Genomic DNA, 23,078 nt, shown 5'->3' on the forward strand with positions numbered 1-23,078 from the left:
GGGAATTCCCTTACAGGGCAAGGGTTCAGACCCCTGCTTTCTTTGGTGAAAACAGGAAATCCTTTCCAAAGCGTAGCTCCCGGTCCCAATCATCATCAGCAACATTTGGCTCTAAGGGAAAGGCAGGAGTTTGTCATCACTGGGCCATGGAGTCCAAACTCATATCCCTCACTCTGAATAGTAAAGGTAGGTGGTACCCATGAAGGTATGACTGCTGAGTCCTAGATCTAGCTTTGGTCAGTGACTTTTAGAACTAAGGGAAAAGAATTCCCAAGCTACTAAAGCACAACATTCAGTGACCTGGCCCTTGCTTTCTCTGTAGAAAATAGAGGATGGCAGAGAGGCTGTTGTCCCATCTAATCTATGGGGGTGAGGCTGCCCTAAATCTTAGTCTCAGTGTTGACCAATGTTTTGGGCACTAAGTGGAGGCCTCAGTGGTCCAGGTACATCCTTTTTCCTATCAATGTAGTTCAGTTGAATGGTGTAAGCAGTGAAACCCAAAGGAGGGATGGAAATTGCCTGCAGGGCCTGGCACTGAAGGATTTAGGGATTCCTGTGGAATGGAACAGCTGAGGTCTGAATATCATCCTACGTGGAAGACAGCAATGCAGTCAAGAGACTAGCAGCGTTTGCTACACTGACTGGGGATTCAAGTGATGTTTTTAAAAGTCCTTCAAGGACATTCCCCTGACCATCTGCAGAGAGGGTAGTAGGACTGATGTTCATATGCAGGGTAGGTAAAGGGACTGCTTAATATTCTAACCTTTGCCCATCTTGACAGTGAGCACCCTATGCCAAGAAGCCATTTTCTAACCCTAAATTCATGCAGGATACTAACCAGAGGAAAACAATTTATGGAAGTTCAGCAAGCCAGCTAAGTTTCCACAGCAAATTAAAATTGCATCACAAGACTTACAACCAAAACTTACAAAATGCAGTCTGAAAACATCAAGTGATCACACAGTGATGCATATTTCCCCTGTAATTGGAAGACTTTGATATCAAATCTTGATAAATTCTTTCTAGCATGTCACCTCCCCACCCCTAATCAGATCTTAGATCTAGAGTTAGAACAGTAGAGGCTTTCTAGTCCAATTCTTTTCACGTGAGGAAACTGAGGCCAAGGGAAGTAAATGCTCTCATACAAATCACCGGGAGTGGTAGATAATGGTTATCAAATTTGATCATTTATTAGAAATATGGAGGGCATTTGTCTTCTTGGTCATTGCAGATTGGACCAAATGGTCTTTTGCATCCTTTTCAACTCAGAAAATATTTTGGAATATTTAATTTGATAGACGTCATCTGAGAAATGTTTTAAGGTAGAGGGAAAAACCATTTAGTATACACAATAGTTTATGTTGCTAATAAATTATTTCTAAGCAAGAGTCCTTTGGTCTGCTTGAAGAACTAAATGAGATTAATTTAAAATTTTAGCATTTATTTTCATATTATATTCAAGGTCCCCTGCACAGTACTTAGAGAATTCTTTGTATGTGGATGATATTAAAAAAAATTTCAACCCTTTCCAAGTTCTGATTCAAATCAATTCATATCAATAAGAATTAAATTTTACAAGTCAAGTTGATATGTTCTTAATAAATGTCTATTACCTCACTTTCACAAAGTTGGAAAAGGCTTTTCATTGAAAGACTGGCTATCAAGTTATGAAATATGATCACAGCAACATATAAAATTCTACTAATGTATTTAAGGGTTGTGCTCTTGTATCAAGGGAAAAGGAAGTCACAAATCTTTGGATGTATTGAATTGTAAAAAGAAAAAAAGTAAATTAATGTAAAACAAGAATTTTAGTAATTCAAATAACACAATTTCAGATTTAACAGAATTTAAGTCAATGAAACTTTGTTCTTTTCATTTGAAACTCTTGTAATTAGCCAAACTCTGTGTTTGCTTTTTAATCATCTTTCTAGCCTTATACATTACTCCCTCCTCACACTCTGCAATCTATTCAAATTGCCCTTCTCCTTATTACAGTACATTCCTATCTTTTATCACTGTACCTTTACCACAGTTTTCCTGTATGGCTGGAATGCATTCCTTTCTCACCTCTATCTTATAGAATAACTCTTCCTTCAAGGTTTAGCTCAAATACCATCTTCTGTATGAAACCTTTCCTCTTTATTTGCTAACATTCTTCCTCTATGGTTGTGCTCTTATTTTTTATTTAGAATATTTAATATATTTTTTATTTAGAATATTTTTCCATGGTTACATGATTCCTCCCCTTTCATTCTTCCCACCCCCTTCCCTCTCTCCTCCCAAAGCTGACAAGCAATTCCACTGGGTTATACATTGTTCAGAACCTAATTCCATATTATTCCTATTTGCAGTAGAGTAATCTTTTAACATCAAAACCTCAATCTTAACTCCATCAAACAATGTGATCAATCATGTTTTTCCTTCTGTATTTCTGCTCCCTCAGTTCTTTCTCTGGGTGTGAATAGCATTCTTTCTCATAAGTTCCTCAGAATTGTCCTGGGTCCTTGCACTGCTGCTAGTCGGAAAGTCTATTATATTCGATTGTGCCAGTGTATCAGTCTCTGCATACAATGTTCTCCTGGTTCTGCTCCTTTCACTCTGCATCACTTCCTGGAGGTCTTGCCAATTCACATAGAAATACTCCATTTCATTATTCCTTTCATCACAATAGTATTTCATCCCCAGCATATACCACAATTTGTTCAACCATTCCCCAATTGATGGATATCTCCTCATTTTCCAAATTTTTGCTACCACAAAGCGCGCGACTATGAATGTTTTTGTACAATTCTTTTTCCTTATTATCTCTTTGGGGTACAAACCCAGCAGTGCTTCGGCTGGGTCAAAGGGCAGGCATTCATTTAAAGCCCTTTGCGTATAGTTCTAAATTGCCCTCCAAAATGGTTGGATCAATTCACAACTCCACCAGCAATGCATTAATGTCCCAATTTTGCCACATCCCTCCAACATTTATCACTTTCCTTTGCTTTCATCTTGGCCATTCTGCTAGATGTGACTGGTAACTCAGTTGTTTTGATTTGCATTTCTCTAATCAGGAGGGGTGTAGAACACTTTTTCATGTAAAATACTCACTTTTATGTTTAATCTACTAAAATTTTATCACTTAAGACTAGGCAATCAACTAAATAAATCAAGTTGTGATTTGTATCATTGGCTGATTTCTAAGTTGTAATTATTCACACTGAAAATTTATCAGTTGGTTTATTTCCAGCAGCTCTAGCACACCTCTGCCTTCCTCTTGAACTACATTATATTTAGTTATTTTATATTTATTTATATTAATTCTGTGTACACACACACACACACACACATACACATATATTTTGTTGTCACTATTACACATTAGAATACACTATTACATTAAGAATAGATAACATTTTGTTCTTTGTACTTGGGTCCCTGGTGCCTAATTGGTACTCAAATGTTTGTTGGTTGATTGTTGATTTTTTTTCATCTTTTTTAATTCATTTTCAGCATCATGGAAAAATCAAGAAAACTAATTTTATGAAAAAACACGAAAAGGTATTTCCATTTTCATTACTTGCATGAGAAAAATCTTGCTGTGTACATTTCTTCAGAGGTAGTAGAGACATCTGTTAATAGTTAGATTTGTGTAATTCACTGAGGTGATAGATCTAGAAAATTTTTTAAAACTACTCCTCTTTCCCCTTTTGGAATGTAAGTGATTGTGAATTCTTAAAGGCTTTACTAGAAGAGTGAGTTTTTTGTTTTTTTTGGTTTTTTTTGCCATAGCAACTCATTAAACTTTAAATTATGGAAGGTTTGAATCTTTAGACAGTACTAAGAGAAGATACTCAGCTCTTCTGTTCTCTTGGATTGTCCACGGCATCACAGAATCTAAGTTAGTCTAGTGCCTCAAATGGAGAAGTTTATGAGTAAATGGTGAGACCTCTGCATTTACAGCACATATAGCTAGTGATCAAAGTATCTAGTTTTAAAGAGAAATGAGACAAACCATGCACGTGAAATTTATTTACATTTTGATGTTAGAAATGTGTTCTACATCAAAACTTGAGTCTCTACAAAAATTTAAATCATTTCTGAATATAGGAAATATCTTAGTTGTACATTTAAAGGAATAGAAAAGAGTGGAGTCTTTTTTGTTTGTTTTTGCAGTTAAAACCAAAAGTACCATAAGTTACTCATAAATTCAAGAAAACTAAAAATAAAAATGCTGAATAGGAAAATATAACTATGACAGAAATTCTTCAAAGTATGATCATTTGCCCTGCCGCTTTCTTTCTTCCCTCAAAAAGTACATCAGTCAACAAAATGCAAATATTTTTAATATCTTTTGATTAACTTCAAAGTATCCTTATGTCTCCAGATGCAAAGACAACTCATTGGTTTACAGGTTCATTACCCCATCTATAAGACCAAATCATTGGAAGATTTAAGTCTCGATACCCTGTTATTTTGTAGATGGCCTGAATACAAGGAACTGATGGTCAAATGGGGGAGACCCACTTGCAAATAACTATGTATATATAAGATACAGTCAAAACAAATTGGAAACATTAACAGAAGGCAATAGAATTAAGAAGAACTGGGAATATCTTCCTTTGGAAGGAAGTTGGAATTTTAGCTGGGATTTGAAGGGAGCCAAAGATAGCTGAAGGTGGAGATGAGGAAGAATATTCCAGGCTAAGGTGACAACCAGTGAAAATGTCTGGAGTCAGGAGAGGCCTTATGGGAGAAGAGCAAAGAGAGCAGAGCTATATGGGCAGATAAGAGTATAAGGAATAAAAAGACTAGAAAAGTAAGGAGAGGCCAAGTTATGAAGGACTTTGAATGCTACAGAAGAAATTTTATATTTGATGCTAGAGGTGATGGAGAGCCTCCTGAGTTTCTTAATTAGGGCAGTGAGGAGTTGCAGGGTTAGACCTCTAGGGTTCTTTAGGAATATCACTTTATCAGCTAAATGGAGGTTAGGCCAGAGTGGGGAGAGGTGTGTGGCAGGGGGACCAACCAGCCTTGGGTGATAAGGGCCTGCATCAGAGTGATGGAAGCCTCAGACTAGAAAGGGACATATTTGAATATTTGAAAGATGTGGCCAAGGGAACTTTGGGAACAGTTGCATATGGGGAGTGAAGAGTAGAGCATGACACCTAGGCTGGGTACCTGGAACACTCCAAGGATGGTGGGACTTTCCCCTGGAATAGGGAAGTTAGAGAAAAAACTTTTGAGGAAAAGATAATAAGTTTATGTGGAAATATGTTGAATTTAAAATATCTGAGGAATTTGGAGATACAAGGCTGGAAATGAATATGGGGGTTAAGGCTATTTAAGTATATTTGAGAATCATCAATGTAGAAATAATCATTGAATCACCAGGTGCTAGTGAAGATCATGAGACCTATACTCAGAGCCTTTTCTGATTACTAGAATCAGAGTTTATATCTTGGTGACATGATTACCTGTATACCATAATGAAGCCTTTATCAAGAAGTAACTTTATTTTATTTTTAAACCCTTACCTTCCATCTTAGAATCAGTACTATATATTTGTTCCAAGGTAAAGAATGGTAAACGCTAGGCAATGAATGGAGGTTTAAGTGACTTGCCCAGGGTCACACAGCTAGGAAGTATCCGAGGCCAGATTTTCTTGTAGGACCATCTATCTCTGGGTCTGGCTCTCAATCCACTGAACCACCCAGCTGCCCTCAAGAAGTAACTTTAAAGATCATCAGCTTTAATGACTCATTTTTCAAATAAAGATCTGGAGAAGGGAAATGTCTTGCTCTCTAAAAAGTATCAGAGCTACAACTCAAATCCAGGCCCTTCTAGTCCAAATCTTTCCACTGTAGCAAGTCACTAATTATCTTACTATCTAAATATTAGTTTTCATATGTATTGTTTTTTAATTATAAAAGCTCATCAAGCAGTGATCACAGGGCCTTTTAATTTTATCTTGTTTGCATAGTGGTATATGATGAAATGTGTGTCATTTGACTTGTAGATGAATACAAAGTTTTCCAGACCTCAGCTCAACATTTTTACAAATCTGCCTTCTTTATGTTTATAGACTGACATCTTCTACACAGTTCATAAAGTATTCATTATACTTTACTTTTGCTGAGCTTTCCCTAAGCTATAACTGATATCTGGGAATAGTATGATAATCCCTGATATTTATCATAATTGGATTTTAAGAATAGTGAGGAAAAACAACTTATTTCCTTGTGAGTATGCCCATATTGAATGAAGGAATAGAAAGAAATTGAGAAAATGTTGAGGGAAAACATTTTTTTGAAAATCTTGACCATGAAGAATCTTGCAAAGTTTTGACTTATAGTCCTCAATCAGATTTGTTAGAGATTTTAGGTTGAGTACTTTTCAGGGTTTTTCTTCAGAGACTAAGTGTAAATATATTGCTTTTAGGATTTATCAGTGCAATAAATAAGGGCTCTCAGTTCCTAAGAAAAATCTATTTAATTGATCTTTTTCTTACAGACTAGCAATCATCTTCTTGGACCCAAGCCATTTCCCCTGGACAGATTGTTAGCAATATTATACAGTATTGTGGACAGCAGAGTTGCTCCAACTTCAAATATCTTCTCCCAGGTGAGAATAGATTTTATATTATCTCATTTTTTCCATCATTCTCAGGAGCTCCTCAAAATGTTACACTATATCTGATAAAAATCACACTTTAAAAAAAGTATGGTGTTAATTAATGTGAAAGAAGAATGTGTTTTATATGTGTGTTAAAAAAAAAAAAGAACCACTTCTCATTAGTTTGAAGTTTTAGGTCTAGACCTTTTTGGTGTCTACTGTGTGCCAGGAACTGTGCTAAAAACTAAAAATACAATTAATAAAAAGAAAAAATCCCTGATGTCAAGGAGCTTACAAGCTAAAGGGGAACCCACATTCAAAAGGTGGCAGGGAAGGGAAGAGGGAAATGGACATTAAGGAGTATATCTTATTCTGTGGAGTTGAAATCAGGCAGGGCAGCAGATGCAAAGTGGAGATACAAATTTATGAATATCATTTATTGTAATACAAAGAAAATTTGGGTATGTATACATGGGGGATTTTTTGATTTTTGTCTTGAGAACATAGTACAAATGCTTCTATTAATTATTACAGCCCTTGATGTTAGGTACTTCCATTGTTGAAGAAAATATGACATCATTTCAATTGATATTAATAGAATAATAAGAAAGATGTTATTTTCCTGTCAGTATCTCAGAGTTCATTTAAAAAAAGTCAAAATTCATGAAAAGTGATCATTTAGAGAAAATTTATGTACATGGAAATTCAGGCTAATTATTAACCTTTAGGACAAATTAGTATTTAAAGACTTTAGCTTGATTAATTTTTAATTTTTTATGTGGTAGAATTTAATTTTTTTAATTACTTAAATAATTGAGATAAAAAATAGTAATGCTCATAATTAAGATCAGAACATTACATGAGATTACGGATCTAAGGCCATTTAGTTCAGTGCTCTTGTTTTACAGACAAGGAAAATTGAGGTTCAGTTACTTAGTACTTTTCAGAAGTGAAATTTGGACCCAAGTTCTCTGACTCCACAGATTTCTTTTTCCATTGTATAAACATCGCTGAATTTCATTTTGACCAATAGCAGTAAAAACAACTTCAAGGGGGTCATTCTAATGAGGGAGGAAACATGCAAACAACTGTGAACTAATGATATATGTAGGAAAAACTAGAGGTAACCCTAGAGAGACAGCAATAGTATTAGGTAGGGCTGGCCTTCTTGTAGTAGGTAGGATTTTTGCTAAGAATCAAAGGAAGCCAGGAAGTAGTAGAGAGGAGGGAGAGCATGTTAGGGATGAGGGATAGCTAGTGAAAATGCAGAGCTGGGATAAGGGAGTGTCTTGTGTTTAGGGAACATTCAGGAGATCAGTCTCACTGGATCATAGGCTATATTGAGGGGAATAGTGAAGAAGAATATTGGAATGGTAGGAAAATCTTAGTCTATGAATGGCTTTAATGCCCAACAGCATTTTTTATTTGATTCTGGAGGTAATTGGGAGCCACTGGATTATATTAAATAGAGGGTTAGCTTGCACATCATGTTACCTGAGGGCTAGACCTGCTCAGGAAGATCACTTTGAAAGCAGAGTAAAGGTGGACTGGAATGAGGGAAGAATTAAGGCAGTGAGATTATTTTTTTTCTGTAACATTATTTGGGGAAAATGAATCCTTGTCTTTTCCCAGGACTTGTTTTACATAATAGAAGTTCATATTAGGAAGTAAGCCATTATCAAATTTTGTAGGTAATATCTGTTTCAAAAATAATTCACTAGGTGGCAGCAGTTCTCTAAAAATAAAGTATATGTGCCTTGTATAAAATATTTCTTCTACATGACCTTCATTTTAAGGAGGAATATCATAGACTAGTATCTTTTATAAATTAATTCCTGAGGAGACCAAAAAAAACCCTTTTCAGCTCTCACTTACTGAAGGGAAACTTGCAGTCAGAAATTTCATTTTATTATTAGCATAAAAATTACATAAATGAGTTTTTGTTATTGTTCATTTGTTTCAGTTGTGTCTCATTCTTTGAGACTCCATTTGGGGTTTTCTTGGCAAAGATACTGGAATGTTTGCCATTTCCTTTTCTAGCTCATTTTACAGGTAAGGAAACTGAGGCAGATAGCTTTAAGTGAACTGCCAAGAGGCACACAGAGAGTGTCTGAGGCCATATTTGAATTCAGGCCTCCTGATTCCAGGCCATCTTGCTGCCCACATAATTATGTAGAAATTTTAAATAATAAAATAGGACTCTTAGTGATACATATTGTTTCTCACATTCTGTTACATGACTAAGTAAATTTATTAAGTTTTCGTGTACCCTACGTTCTTTCTGCTATAGGCTTGCAGTAAGGATAAAATTAGATGATGATATGTGAGGTACATGAGGTTTTCTGATTTTGAAAAGCGGTGATACAGCCATTTCTTGGATCATCTATATTATCTATATTATCTATTATTATTATTATATTATTACACACTGGAAATATACTTGTGGATATTACACATAAACTAAGGGTGAAGAAAATTGTTATTTTGTAAAAAATTTTCTGTCATAATTTTTTTAATTTTTTTTTAATTTTTATTTTTATTTTTATTTTTTTTTATTTTAAACCCTTAACTTCTGTGTATTGACTTATAGGTGGAAGAGTGGTAAGGGTAGGCAATGGGGGTCAAGTGACTTGCCCAGGGTCACACAGCTGGGAAGTGGCTGAGGCCGGGTTTGAACCTAGGACCTCCCGCCTCTAGGCCTGGCTCTCAATCCACTGAGCTACCCAGCTGCCCCCGATTTTTTTTTTTTTTATTTTAAAAGGTATGTTTAGTTTTGAATGGTATTGCAAGTTTGGGGTTTCGGGTTTCTGTTCGTTAACTGGTACATCATGATAGATTAGAAATTCCGTCTGCATCTGAATCCTAGCCCTTCCACTTACTGCCAGTGCGACCTTTAGCAGAGAGGTCACACAGGTAGGAGGTTTCAGTTTACTGTCACTGCTAAAATGAGGAGATGGGACCAGATGACCTTAGAACTCCCTTCTTGCTTAAAATACAAGATGATGCTGTGATATCAAGAGTGTAGTATACAAGAAACTAGCCTAGGTGCTCTGGTATAGTGGAGGTAAGATATATGGTTCCTGCCCTTGAGGAGCTACTTGGGGGGAAGATACTAAAAAAAGACTATAAATAAATAAGTCTCAAGTTTACAGTAGAAATTTCAGAGTAAATTGATTTCTAGACTGAAAGAGGCAGAGTAAACCTTGGGGTGGATGGGTTAAAGAGGAGTGAATTATACATAGCAGTGAAGCATCTGGGGTTATGGTAGAACTGGCAAAGGCACAGAGGAAGCCAGAAAAGCAGTAGGTATGTGTTGCGGTTAGGGCAATTATGAATTGGTCAGCTTATTTGAAATTTGAAATTTCACCTGTAAGCAGTAGGAAAAATGTTTTTGTTTTTTTGTGCAAAGAGCTACTTTATTAGTTCTTAAAAGAAGCATAACAATAGTTCTAAGGTGTGTGCTATTTATCGTACTTAAATCTAGTCTTCTGGACTGGGATTATTATAGACTTATCAGGTTTCAAATTAGAAATGTCCTTAAAGATCTTTTTAGTAAGTCATATGATTGAGAAAATCATTTATATTTTAAAATTGAGTTTTCTTTTTCAGTTCGATCTTTTTAGGAAATAGATTTCAGTAATGACCAAGTTTATCAGTTTGGAATTCAAAAAAAGTATACTCAAGGGAGCAGCTGGGTTGCTCAGTGGATTGAGAGCCAGGCTTACAGATGGGAGGTCCTAGGTTCAAATTTGACCTCAGACACTTCCCAGCTGTGTGACCCTGGGCAAGTCACTTGACCCCCATTGCCTACCCTTACTACTCTTCTGCCTTGGAGCCAATACACAGCATTGGCTCCAAGACAGAAGGTAAGGGTTTAAAAAAAAAAAAGTATACTCAAATGAAATTTTAAAGATATATACAAAGTTTAAAAGTATTTTGAAATATAATATTCTCAGAAACACTTCCCAATATTAATTACCTCTTCTTGCTAGGTCCTTGTATCAGTGAAATAAATACATATTTTTATTTTTCCTTTTCCTAATGGGATCTACAGGACATATAGTGAAATGTGCAAATGTTGTATTAAGACAAAGAGAGCTCCAGTCTGTTCTTTGGTCTTTTATCTCCAGTTGCCCATTGCGCATTTCAGACTGGAAACCCCTGAGACAGTTTATGTTCAGTCACACAACAAGCATTTAAGTGCTACTTTTTGCCAGGTACTGTGTTCAGATTTCTCTAGGGCAAGTCTGTTTCTATCTAAGGTATTTGCCAATTCTTCCAGATTTGGAAACTCGTATTTTCCTTAGTTTTTCTCTCTCCTGTTTCATATGTCCAATCCAATTGCCAAATCTTGCCATTTCTGCCTCCGCACTGTTTTCACATCAGACCTTTCCACTCACACAAACATCACTTTAATTAGGACCCTTAGCACCTCTTGTCTACACTGTTACCATCGCCCCCTGATTGGGCTTCCTGTCTCAAATGTCTCCCCACTCCAGGCCATCCTTTACATGGCTCCCAAAGCATAGGATCTGACAGTGTTGATCCTCTGCTGAAGAAACTCCTGTTGTCCTGGAATAAAACATAAATTCCTTTTTGGCTCTTAAAATCCTTCACATCCAGGCCCCAGTCTGTCAGGACTCCTGTCTTACTCCCCCTTCACACTCCATGAACCAGCCACCCTCGATTTCATCACTGGCACTCTTTCTTCCTTCTTTTTGTTGCCTTTGTTGTTTGCTCCTTCTGCCCAGAATTCCCTCCTCAGCTCCTCCTCATAGAATCCCTCTCTGTCTTCTAGACAAAGTGCAAATATCACCTTCTCCACGAAGCCCTTCCTGATCTGCCTCCCAACTGACGCCTTCGCTTCCTGCTACCTGTATTTATTCTATTTGTTCTCACTTTATGTAGTCTGTTTTCTCTATGGGATGCCAACTTCTTTAAGACTAGAGGCCTTTGATTCTTTGGATTTGTTTACCTGGTACCTAGCACATAGCAGGAGCCTGATAAATGCTTGTTGATTCATCTCCCTTTGTAGTTCAGCACCTTTTTTTGCAATTTGTCATCCTAGGGAGTTATGTGGAGCCCTGTAAGTATATGTCAGAGATAATACTTGAACTGAGGGCGCTTCTGGTTTCTAGGCTAGCTTGTTAGCCAATGCCTCTGGCTGCCTTTCTTTGAATACCTGATACATTTAAAAATAATAATTTAACTATGTACACTAGATGGCAGCCTTGCTACAGTAAATATTTAAAACATTCCAACATTTTCATTTAATAATGCTTGTTCGTAAAACCTACAGCATTTATAAAGACACCTTATTTGGTTTAGGAAATCTGGATTGAGAAAAGAAGATTGACATTGATATAAATGATACTTCATGATATTTAACTTGATTATATAAAAAATTATACACAAAACAAAAAGAGTGATATTAAATGTTTTCTCTACCTTAAAGTAAATTATATATCTTTTTTTTAGCTTATAACAACAATAATTTGGCTTCCCCTAATTTTTGTATATTGTTATTTACCTTCGGGAAAAGTAAAGAGCAGTAATTTTTTCTAAGTTTCCTTTGAGTCTGCCTCCTAATTATGTATGTAATATATAAAATATACATATACATAACATATTATATTATATTATCTGCTTTTAGGCATTAGAGTATTTTATCAGCAAACAATGAGATTTTAATTTTTGATAATGTTTACATTCATGGGTTTTTTAAAAACATGTATACTTTTCAGCTACAATTAAGGGATTCACATCATCAACAGTTATTAACATTAGCCATTTATTTAAATACAAAATTAGTAAAATCTGCCTTTGTAGTTAACATAGCTTTGATTTTCCATATGCAAAATGTAAACTGTAGAAATTAAATATCTCCTAAGAGCTTTCTACTATAATAACTTTTTAAAGTTTGACTCTTTTGTATGTATTTTATAGATACAATTCTACTTATGTGATTTTTTTTTTTAAGGAATTGGTATCAGTTGGATTTTTTTCAGAACAGTATGGAAGTAAACAACTATATTTTTGCATTTAAGGATAATGTCCCCAAGAATATTGGCAGTTCTTAATGATCTTATGAATTTATTTAATGCTTCTGTTAATTTTCCAACTGTAAACTGAACTATGCATAATTGAAAGACTATTTTAATATTATCTTAATATAAAATAATACAAAAGGATATTACTGAAAAAGAAAAGATTATTTCATATTTTAGGACTACCAGGTATTTCTTTGGCTTAATATTTTCATGAGGGAGTAGAACTTCTTAAAAGTTTTAGTTTTTAAATTATGATAAGTCTAGCTTCTATTTTTTTTCAGGACAATTCTTTATTTTCTGCATATATTTAATTGAAAGGAATAAGTATTATTCCTGGAAAAGTATATGTCACATTAGAATATTAAAAATTAAGGTCAAATTTCTAAAGAAAATTATTAGAAGTAACCTTTTTGAGAAAAATGTTATTTTAGAAGAGGAATGTTATTCTTGAATAAAGTATATATTTATAAATGCATATTATATGCAAAGTTCATTCAGATATGCAGAATATGGTAGATAGGTTGCTTTTTATTTTTGGTATCACTTGATAGGTGGCATTTTGAATTATTAACAGTTTAATAAGAAATGTTGGTTATATTTCATTTATTAATATATTTAATTGTATACTTAAGAAATCCTAAATATTATGGCCACATGGCATAGTAAGTAGTGTCATGGAAAGCATCATTTTTTAATGGCTTAAATATAATGAGCATAGTACTTTTAAAATAGATAATTTTGAGTAATTATAATTACATTAGTGTTTTGCGCAATGCTTTTTAAATAATTTAAAATATATGATTTTATGAATTTCTGTTCCAATTTTACCTGATTTTTTTCCTTTGTGAAAAATGATGGTGAGTGAAGTGATAGTTCTTATAATGCATTTAGGCAAACAAAAATAAATGAATTATTTTATTAATACTTTTATGTAACTAAATTAATATTTTTACTATATCTGCATTAGGTTGGGATATGTTTTAAATCCAAAATTTAAACTTCTATTTCAATCCATTTAAATTACTTTCATGAATTACCAATATTACTTTTTCATACCAATTGATATATTTTTTTTAATTTTTATTTTTAAACACTTTCCATCTTAGAATCAAACTGTGTAGGTCCCAAGGCAGAAAAGTGGTGAGGGCTAGACAGTGGACATTAAGTGACTTGCTCAGGGTCACACAGCTAGGAAGTATCTGAGGCCAGATTTAAACCCAGGACCTCCTGGCTCTCTGTCCACTAAGTCAATTACCAACTTCAATGCAATATTATTTTATAGAAATTTTGAGAAACATTCTTTAACAATTCAGGCACTGAGTCTATTGAAAAATAAATCATGGGGCTCAGTGGATTTAGAGCCAGGCCTAGAGATGGGAGGTCCTAGGTTCAAATCTGGCTTCAGATACTTCCTAGCTGTGTGACCCTGGGCAAGTCACTTGACCCCCATTGCCTAGCCCTTACCACTCTTCTGCCTTGTAACCAATACAGAATATTGATTCCAAGATGGAAGGTAAGGGCTTCCACAAACACATAAATAAGTAAATAAATTGTAGCCTTAAATACTATAGAATCATCAAAGTAAAATAATCAGGGTTATTTATATTTATAAAATAAACACCTGTAGTCTGACTTATAATGAAATTAGGAAATGCAATATTTTAGATTTCAATTTAAATTCATATATTTATTCAGCCATTGCTAAACTAATGAACAGCTAATTTATTTCTATTCTATGTTCATTGAAATACTGCTGATAGAATTTTTTTTTTGAGATACATGTTTTTCCCCTCCTTTCTATTAACCTTTTCAGCAGTTAGCAATAGGAGGAAAGAGTATACACATTCCCCTACTTATGATGTAATGATTGTGTAATGGTTTCCAAAAAAGTTAAATGAATTCACAATTCTAAGAGAAATGAAATAGTATATCTGTTTTATTATAGCCAGCTGAACACTGATTTTTTTTTGTCAGATTATCTTTAACAATTTAATGGATATTAGGTGGAATCTTAGTTATATTTATTTACATTTCTTTGATTATTAAAAATTTTGAAACATGTTTATATTTTATATTGAGACCTACCTATTCATATTTTTTCACTACTTATACATTGCAGCATAGTTCGTTACACATTTATATTCATTCGTTATATCCATTTTAGATGTCAATTTTTTTCATAGTTATTTGGTACAAAGATATATTTTCCATTTCTGTAAGTAGTGTTCCATATTTTTCTGTGTAGGGGTTGGGGGAGTTATTAATCATATGAAATAAATCAGGGTACACTAAAAGTGATGGAGTTTTCTTAGTTGCTTATAAATAATCAAACATTATGTATTTCTTTGGATTTTGCTGTTAAAAAACCACCTATACCTGTCTGTTCTATATAGTACTTGTACATCTCTCCCTTTAAGTTTACCTACCATGGGGTATCCACCTAATTTCCGAGAGTGCATTTCTTGCATTCTTTTGTCAAAGTGAAAATTAATAGAGGAACACATAATCATCCTTGTTTTCCCTTGCTTTCATCAAATAATAAGCTCATCCTTTCAATTATGTATTTCATTGATGACATCCTTTACTCTAGTTCTTCAGAGTAGCTCCTTGTTTGTTAAGTGTTTTACTCACTCACATGCAGCATATCCCTTTCCATTATCTGATGAGATTCTCATTTTTAATTCTTTAAGAGACTATAGTATTCTAGAACTTGTGGCCCTGTAAAATACTGAAAGACTTGGTTTGATAAAGATGGATTTTTGTTTCAGGAAGAAGTTCAAGATAATTAAAAGAGTTTTTCAGTTTCCCAAAGTTGGTACCATTCATTTTCCTCCCCCTTTTCAACACTTGCACTTAATGTCTATTTGAAGCATTGGGCCGGGGCACAGGGGGATGTTTATACAATTGCAAACACAGTCTTTGTGATATCCATCCATTTGTATGTCACAGTGCAGATGAAAAGCATTCTTCAGCCTCTTGGGTTTTCCTGTGTGAATGGTTAGGTCATATTATGTTGAATGGTCATGAATTTTATCTAGGAGAGTCTGGTGGGACCAGATCAATGTCATGTATAAGTTGGACCATTTGGATGATGTCACCATCTAGAGGGAACCTCTCTTCACTCCATTTTTACCATGACAGAGAGTAGACTCCTTTGCCAAGCACACATTTTAGTTTAATTCCTTACTTGCTGGTAATTATCTGAGGACTGGCTTTTTGTATACATGCCTACATGTTTATGTATGTACATACACATGGAATCTAAACATAACTTGTATATATGTATACACACTCATATATGCATGTGTACATGCATGCACACAGATGATGTAACATAGTGTGTATATTCCATGTACATATATTCTTGAGACCGCAGTGTTATAGAGAAATTTCTACATGGAAGATCTTTCCACTGATAACAGATCGACAACTCATGATGTGTATATGTCCTCTGTGTGTCTTTTTGGAATTGCCCATAATTTTATGAGATCTGTATGAGAAATTATTTTTTGAAATAGAGTCTTCAGAGCAATATTTTCCTTTCTCTGATAATATATGTTTTTAGATTCAAAAAGCATTCCACAGCAGCTTGTTTTCTACATATTTCAGGCAGTTGTACAAGCATGAAAATATGGTATACTTTAGAATATCACTTTCAGAATCTTGCTCAAAATTGGGTTTGGTCACAATGTGTCAAGGTGATTTATCCAATGTTTTCTCTGAAGGTAGCCAGTGAATTCTGTTGATTTATAGCATCTCTTGTTCTTATTAGACCTAAGAAATTGTCATAATGTGTTTCTTGAAAAATAGTGATTATTCTCTTTATTTCAATCTTTTGGTAATCAGAGACTCTTGGATCACTCTACCCTTGATCTTCTAGTTCCGTTTTCTTTGCATTTATATAATCTTTTTATACTTCCCTCCCTCCCCCCCCAATTGAGGTGCCTTTTTATCTTCTTGTGCTTCATGTTCTACCATTTCAGATTTGGCTGCCAGCAAATTTTATTTCCTTTTGATTTTTTCCTTTATTTAGATTTTTCCAATCTGTCCTCTATATTGTTGACTTTTTGTAATAATTTGTCTTTTGCTGTTTCAAATAATATTCAACCTTTCATTCCAGATATTTGATTTTTCTTCATGGACACCAGCTCCCTCATTTTAATGTCTGTCATTTAATTTCATGTGCCTTGTGTTAATTTCAATTTCAGTTCTTGGTCAATTGTTGTTGCAATTAATTTGTTTTTTTGTTGTTTTTTTTCCCTTCTGGTGTCATCTTCAAGATCTTTTGGTATAGTGGATAGAGTGCTGGGCCTAAAGTCAGGAAAACTTGAGTTTACATCCAATTTTAGATACTCCTTATATATATCTGTCCCTGAGCAAGTCACTTAATCTCAGTTCACCTCAGTTTCTCCATCTTTAATATGAAAGTAATAATAGTACCCTCAATAGGGTTGTTAGGACGATCCAATGAGAAACTAATTGTAAAGAACTTAGCACAGTGCCTGTCACATAGTCAGAACTTTATAAGTGTTAGTTATTATTATTTTACTCCCCTATTTGCTCATTTCCTTGTTTATTTTTTATTGAGAGGCCCTTTTCTCTTTCTAGGTTTTATTAAGACCTTTTGATTTTAGTGCTATAATCATTTCCTGATGTACAGTTTCATTAAACCTTTCCAAATAGTTAAGTAAAAGAGACAACAAAAGAACTGAGTGTTTGTCATTCTACTCAGAGAATGTTTTGTTTTTAATCTTTTAGTTTGTCTTTTCATGTAAAAATCTAAGAGAAATAAATCTTTATTATTAAAATCATCAAATCATTAATTTTTAATTAATAATTAAATTATTATTAAACAAATTAATAATTAAAATCATAAAAAAATTTTTTTAATGTGACTTTATTTCTAAAGTGTCAATGTGGTATGGTGGATAGAAAGCCGATGTTGGAGGGGGAAGGATCTGAAAGAAAGGCCAGCTTCTGATACTTAATTACGATCTACCAGTAATGGGCAAACTACAGCTGCAAGCCAGATGCAGCCCCCTGAAATGTTCTGCCCAGCTGCAGGACATTATTCCTAATCTGACGAATACGATGAGTAGAATACGATACAATGAAACTTTGAAAGAGTTGCCTTAGAAACAGACTGACAGACAAACATTTCCTTTCCTTTTGCCCCCTCTTTAAAAAGTTTGCCCATCACTGACAGACAAAGCATTTTATTTCTCAGTGCCCAAACAACTTTGAGGACTTGATATAATTGATGAGTTTCTAATCTGTATCAATAGAAGGATTTTCCATGCAGGAATTTCTCTACATCATTGAAATCATAGGTCTGAGGCAGGGAGAGGGTGATTCTTTAATGCATTTTTAAAAATATGATTACACATTACATATTTTGTGGTCCAATTCTTTATTGGAGCAAAAGGCAACTTACTTATGAAATAAAGAGAAATTGTTCTCAGAAATTATAATTCCAAACAGAGTTGCTGCAAGAACCAACGGAGTTAATGTATCAAAAGTTAGGTAAACTGTAAAGTTCTTAGTAACACAACATAGTATGTTATCTTGAAATTTTTCACACATATGCTGTCAGTGAAACACCCCAACTTCAACATGCATTTGTCTTATTTGGTTGAGGATATTTGCATTATTAAAATAATGTGTAGCTTCTTATGACTTTTATAGAAAGCTCACTTAAACTGATTTGGATCTAAATGTTATATCAACATGTTTATTGAATTTAGCTGTCATACCTTCAGCTTGGAGGAATTGGAAGGATAGCTTTTCCCACAAAACCAATCCCATAATATTGTGTCATTTTTAAATGACAGCAGTCATGGCTCCCTTTGTGGATCTTTGGACTTCTCTTAGGACTCGGGATTGAAATGAATTTACACACACACACACACACACACACACACACACACACACACACGTACACATGTAGTATTTCTGTGGTTCCAAAATACCCATCCAAAAACTTGATACTATTAAATACATAAATCTCAGAAGGGTATGCTATTTTCCAGTTACCTTACCATTGTTTCCTCTTTACCATAAATGAGATTATTAAGGAGTTCCATAAAAAAACCAAAAACATAACAGGCATTTTATTTAATGCCTTCTTCACCAATGACTAGATCAGACTGAGTGCTACTTGATATAAACATATACTTTCTTCAGTATGGAAGAAGCATCACCAAAACAATGCTGTTTCCAATAGTACAATAAATTAAATTCCTAAATCTCTTCACTGTAGCTGGTTTTGCTTTATATTACTGTGCCAACACTCGAACAGTCTTATAGTCCTGTCTTAAGTAAAGTGCCTATTTCCAGTTGGGGGGGGGGCGTTAGATCATTTTGAGAATGCTTTATGAATAAGAATACAAAGGATTGACCTGGCTCCCTACACAGTAACACTATTTAAGGAATACGTGGAGTGCTGATGTCAACTGTTACCACAAATCATTTAGCATCACCATTTATTTTATTTCACTAGCTAGAAAGAAGGGTTTGTGTTTTGTTTTAAAGAATATTTATACCCATTTTTATAACCTTTTCTGAATTTGATGTCAGGATCCTTCAAGGATAGCAGCTTTTCCCTTTGTGATTATAATAGTGCATCAAGTCTTTTTCCAGAGTTGTTTTTTGCTGGAGTCTAGAAAATGGACCCATAATTCAAAGGTGACATGCAAGATAATGCCTTAGGGATGAAAAAAAGTTACATAAATTATGCTTTCAACTTCACTATAACAATACTATGTCAGTAACTATTCTTTCCCTTAGGCAGTATTTTATAGCTACCACTCTCAGTGCCAAGGATTGTTTCTAATAAATATACCAAATATATTGTTCACATATATAAATATATATTCATAACTTTGTAGGAAATGTATTCAGTGCCTGTAAATTTTACTTTACTTGGCACATTTTGTCTTGAAAGCACAAGAAAGAGTTTAAAAATAAGATTTGGTGGTAGTAATATGGTGATGGGCCATACAGATATTCAAATGCAAAAATATAATGTAAGCCATGACAGTAAATATAACCTTAAGCATTAAACTGTTTAAATGGGTAAAGTAATATATAATGGAAAATCAGCAACTAAAGTAAAAGTGTAATTTTAAAAATCTGTACTGCTGTCATAAATAAGATTCAGAAACTTTAAGAATGCAGGAAAATGTAGGATAGATTTCATTTTAGAATGATAACTTTCCCAGATTTTTTAAATAAAGTTCTACTATATAAATGGACTGTTATCTAGAAATTTACACATGGCTTATTTATAATATTTTATATCCCAACAGTGCTAAATCTCTGAGAAACTATCAGGACTTGAAATTATAATGACCGAATAATCATATGTTGAAATTTAGTAGGGAAAATGCAAAGAAATTTTTTAAAAGTTCAGGAGATAGAAAGAGGACACTTTTGACTTTGCCATTTAAAATTTACTCCATAGATATACTTTGATTTATTGTACAGATCTTGTGATTTTTGCAAATTGAAGGTTTGTGGCAATACTGCATCAACGAAGTCTATGAATACCATTCTTCCAACAATGTGTTACTTCATGTCTCTGGGTAACATTTCGGTAATTCTCACAATATTTAAGATCTTTTCATCATTATGTCTGCTTTGATGATCTGTGATCAGTGATCTTTCATATTACTATTATAATTGTTTTAGGATGCCACAGACATAACTACATAACACAAAGAGCTTAATAAATATTGTGTGTGTTCTGACTGCTCCACTGGCCATTCTCCTGTCTCTTTCTCTCTTTAGACCTTGCTGATACCTGAAACACAACAATATTGAAATTAGGCCCATTAATAACCATATACTTTCACTTTGATACACTATAGTATAAAACACTTAAAGTACTATTTGGTACATTTACAGTATTTATTGGTCTTATTGGTACTTCTTAACATCACATGAGGAGAAACCAGTAATTTAAGAAGACATCCAGGGATCGGGACACAAAAGAGGAGGCACAGGCTCCAAGAGATTGACATGAGGACAGTAGCAAGGTTAATGGTAACACTTATGGACAAAGTCATGTGATGGAGGCCACTAATCTGATCAAGATGTGGCTCAGGAGCCACTTTATCCTGTCCTTTCATTCTTTGGTATAGATCAGAATTTAGAAGGCTCTGAGAATCATGGTTAAAGAAACCTCTAATCCTGGGAAGCACATGACCTTTACACCATTCCTCTCTTGTCACAGTCCCAGTGAGGAGCCAAAATTTTGGCAGAAGCCTGGGCTGTACTGTTAGCAGTAGCTCCTCCCTCTCCTTGTGGATGACCCCCTCTTACTTGTACCTATGTTGTGAAGAAGGGCTGAGAAGGCATAATTATTGGTCAATCCAGATAGCTTTTGTTGACGAAAGTTAGCTCACCAGTATAGCTACCTCCTGGGAGTGACTAAGGCTAGAACTACACTGCCAGTGGCTTAAGTAAGTGCTGCCTCAGCTTCCTTAACAGTGACCCCTACATACATGTCTTCCTCCCCACCTCCTTCAACCCTCAATTGGGATAAGCCTCTATGGACAGATAAAATGATAAGATGCTGAAATTAGATCAGGTGTGACATTCTTTAGGTTATATGGACTTATAGAAAATGTTATGTTTATTTAAATCATTTAACATTATTATAATTTTGTATATATTTCAGAGCTTAGTATTTGGTAAGGCTACAAGATTATGACAGAAAAACCTGACAATATACTAACATGAAAATACAAGAATGTGCATGTAGAAAATTAATTACAGTTGAAAATTGATTTGCTTTGCTTCTGTTAACAGAAGGAACACCATTTATTGGTCCAGGAGCAGGTTCACACTGTGTTTACAACAAGCATTTCCAGCTGAAGCTTGTTAGTGATTGCCTCTCAGATTAAGGGGGGAAAATCCTCACTGTGGTACATGAACTCCTATTGTTTAGAGATAACTAATCAGCTCATCCCCTACTTAGATGAGAACAAAGAACATAATAGTACATCTGGTATAACTGTTAATAGAGCAAAGATTAATTAACCAAATATTGCATAGCCCCATTTAAACATCGAATATCTAAAAGTATTCTGTTTTGTATTCAAAAGAAGAGTTTTGATTTATTTAGAAGTGCTTGAATAATGACATCATGGTCAATTTTCACAGAAAAAAATGCCTACTATTTGTAGTAAGTAGTTTGAATTAAGTTATTTTAAGTAAAATGCATTCAATTAATATTATATAAATCTTGTATCCAGGAGGAGAGAGTCAAAATTGCTTTTCAAGTAGTTTCTATTCTGAGAATTCCATAGAAATAGAACTGGAAAAATTGGAATGAAAGAGAATGAAATTTGGGATATAAGTATTTTTTTTTACTTCTAGTTTAGGCCTTCTTTCTAGATTCCTACTTTGAACAAGATAATCCACCCCACTGTGTTGCTTTTCAGTCATTTGAATTGGAAGCAGCAGAGCCTGGCATAGATTAATAGGCAAGTAAAGCAGCTGTGCAGAGCAGTATTCACTCCTTTAAAATTTGAAAGTTATTAACAAAAGAATAAATTTTCATAGGTTAAAAATACTAAAAAAAGAAAGAATATAATTGATTTCCAATAAAATTAGAAAACTTGCATTTCTTTCTTACAGTCCTAGTTCTTCAATAAATAGGCACAAAGCAATTTGGCATTTATACTTTTTGTTTCTTGGAAATTGATCCTTTAATAGTTCAATTATTAGAGTTCTTTCATATTTGTGGCAAATGGTTTTTAGAAAACTCTTTTACCTTCATGTTTTGTGAGCATTTCCATGATATAAACTGTCTATTGTTAGAGTTAATGCATGACCTGAAATTCTGAAAAATATTTCTTGATTTAGAGCAATCAGAAGGGCTTTTTCAGTGCCTTTTAAATTTAAACTTAAAAATTCCTCTAAAATTAAAAATTAACCTTTTAAAATGTTTTCACCAAATGTTTCTGATAAAAGTCTGATATCCATGATATATGTGGACCTGACACAAATTTATGACCAGGAGTCAACCCACCTGCAGATGAACAACCACCAAAAAAAAAAAAGATCCAAATTTTACTAATAAGGAAAATTAAAATTAAAACAACTCTGAGATTCCCTCAACTTGGCAAAGATCATGAAAGATGAGAATAGTTGACATTGGAGAGATTATGGGAAAACAGACACTAAAACTATCTGTTTGTTGCTAGAACTGTGAATTAGTATAACAATTTTCTGAAAAACAATTTATAACAAAAAGTCACCAAACAAGCATCCTCTATAAGCACTAAGGATATCAAAGGTACACACCCAAAAAACATATTTTTGTGTTAGCAAATCACTGAAAAAGAAGTGGGCATCCATCAGTTGGCGAATTATTGAACAAAATTTGGCATATTCATGTAATTCAATTCAGAAACAATATAG

At 34.1% G+C, this 23,078-nt stretch overlaps 1 protein-coding gene across 1 annotated transcript in view; it reads left to right on the forward strand.

The window, feature by feature from the left end:
* Positions 1-23,078, forward strand: part of ORC5 (origin recognition complex subunit 5) — an 87,688-nt gene that overhangs the window by 39,985 nt on the left and 24,625 nt on the right. The window contains exons 11-12 of the mRNA XM_044677887.1: positions 3,499-3,546; positions 6,499-6,609. Coding sequence (XP_044533822.1) covers positions 3,499-3,546; positions 6,499-6,609 — 159 coding nt within the window. The remainder of the gene's footprint in view (positions 1-3,498; positions 3,547-6,498; positions 6,610-23,078) is intronic.

The sequence above is a fragment of the Gracilinanus agilis genome, chromosome 5 (assembly GCF_016433145.1).
Source record: "Gracilinanus agilis isolate LMUSP501 chromosome 5, AgileGrace, whole genome shotgun sequence".
Lineage (NCBI taxonomy): Eukaryota > Metazoa > Chordata > Mammalia > Didelphimorphia > Didelphidae > Gracilinanus > Gracilinanus agilis.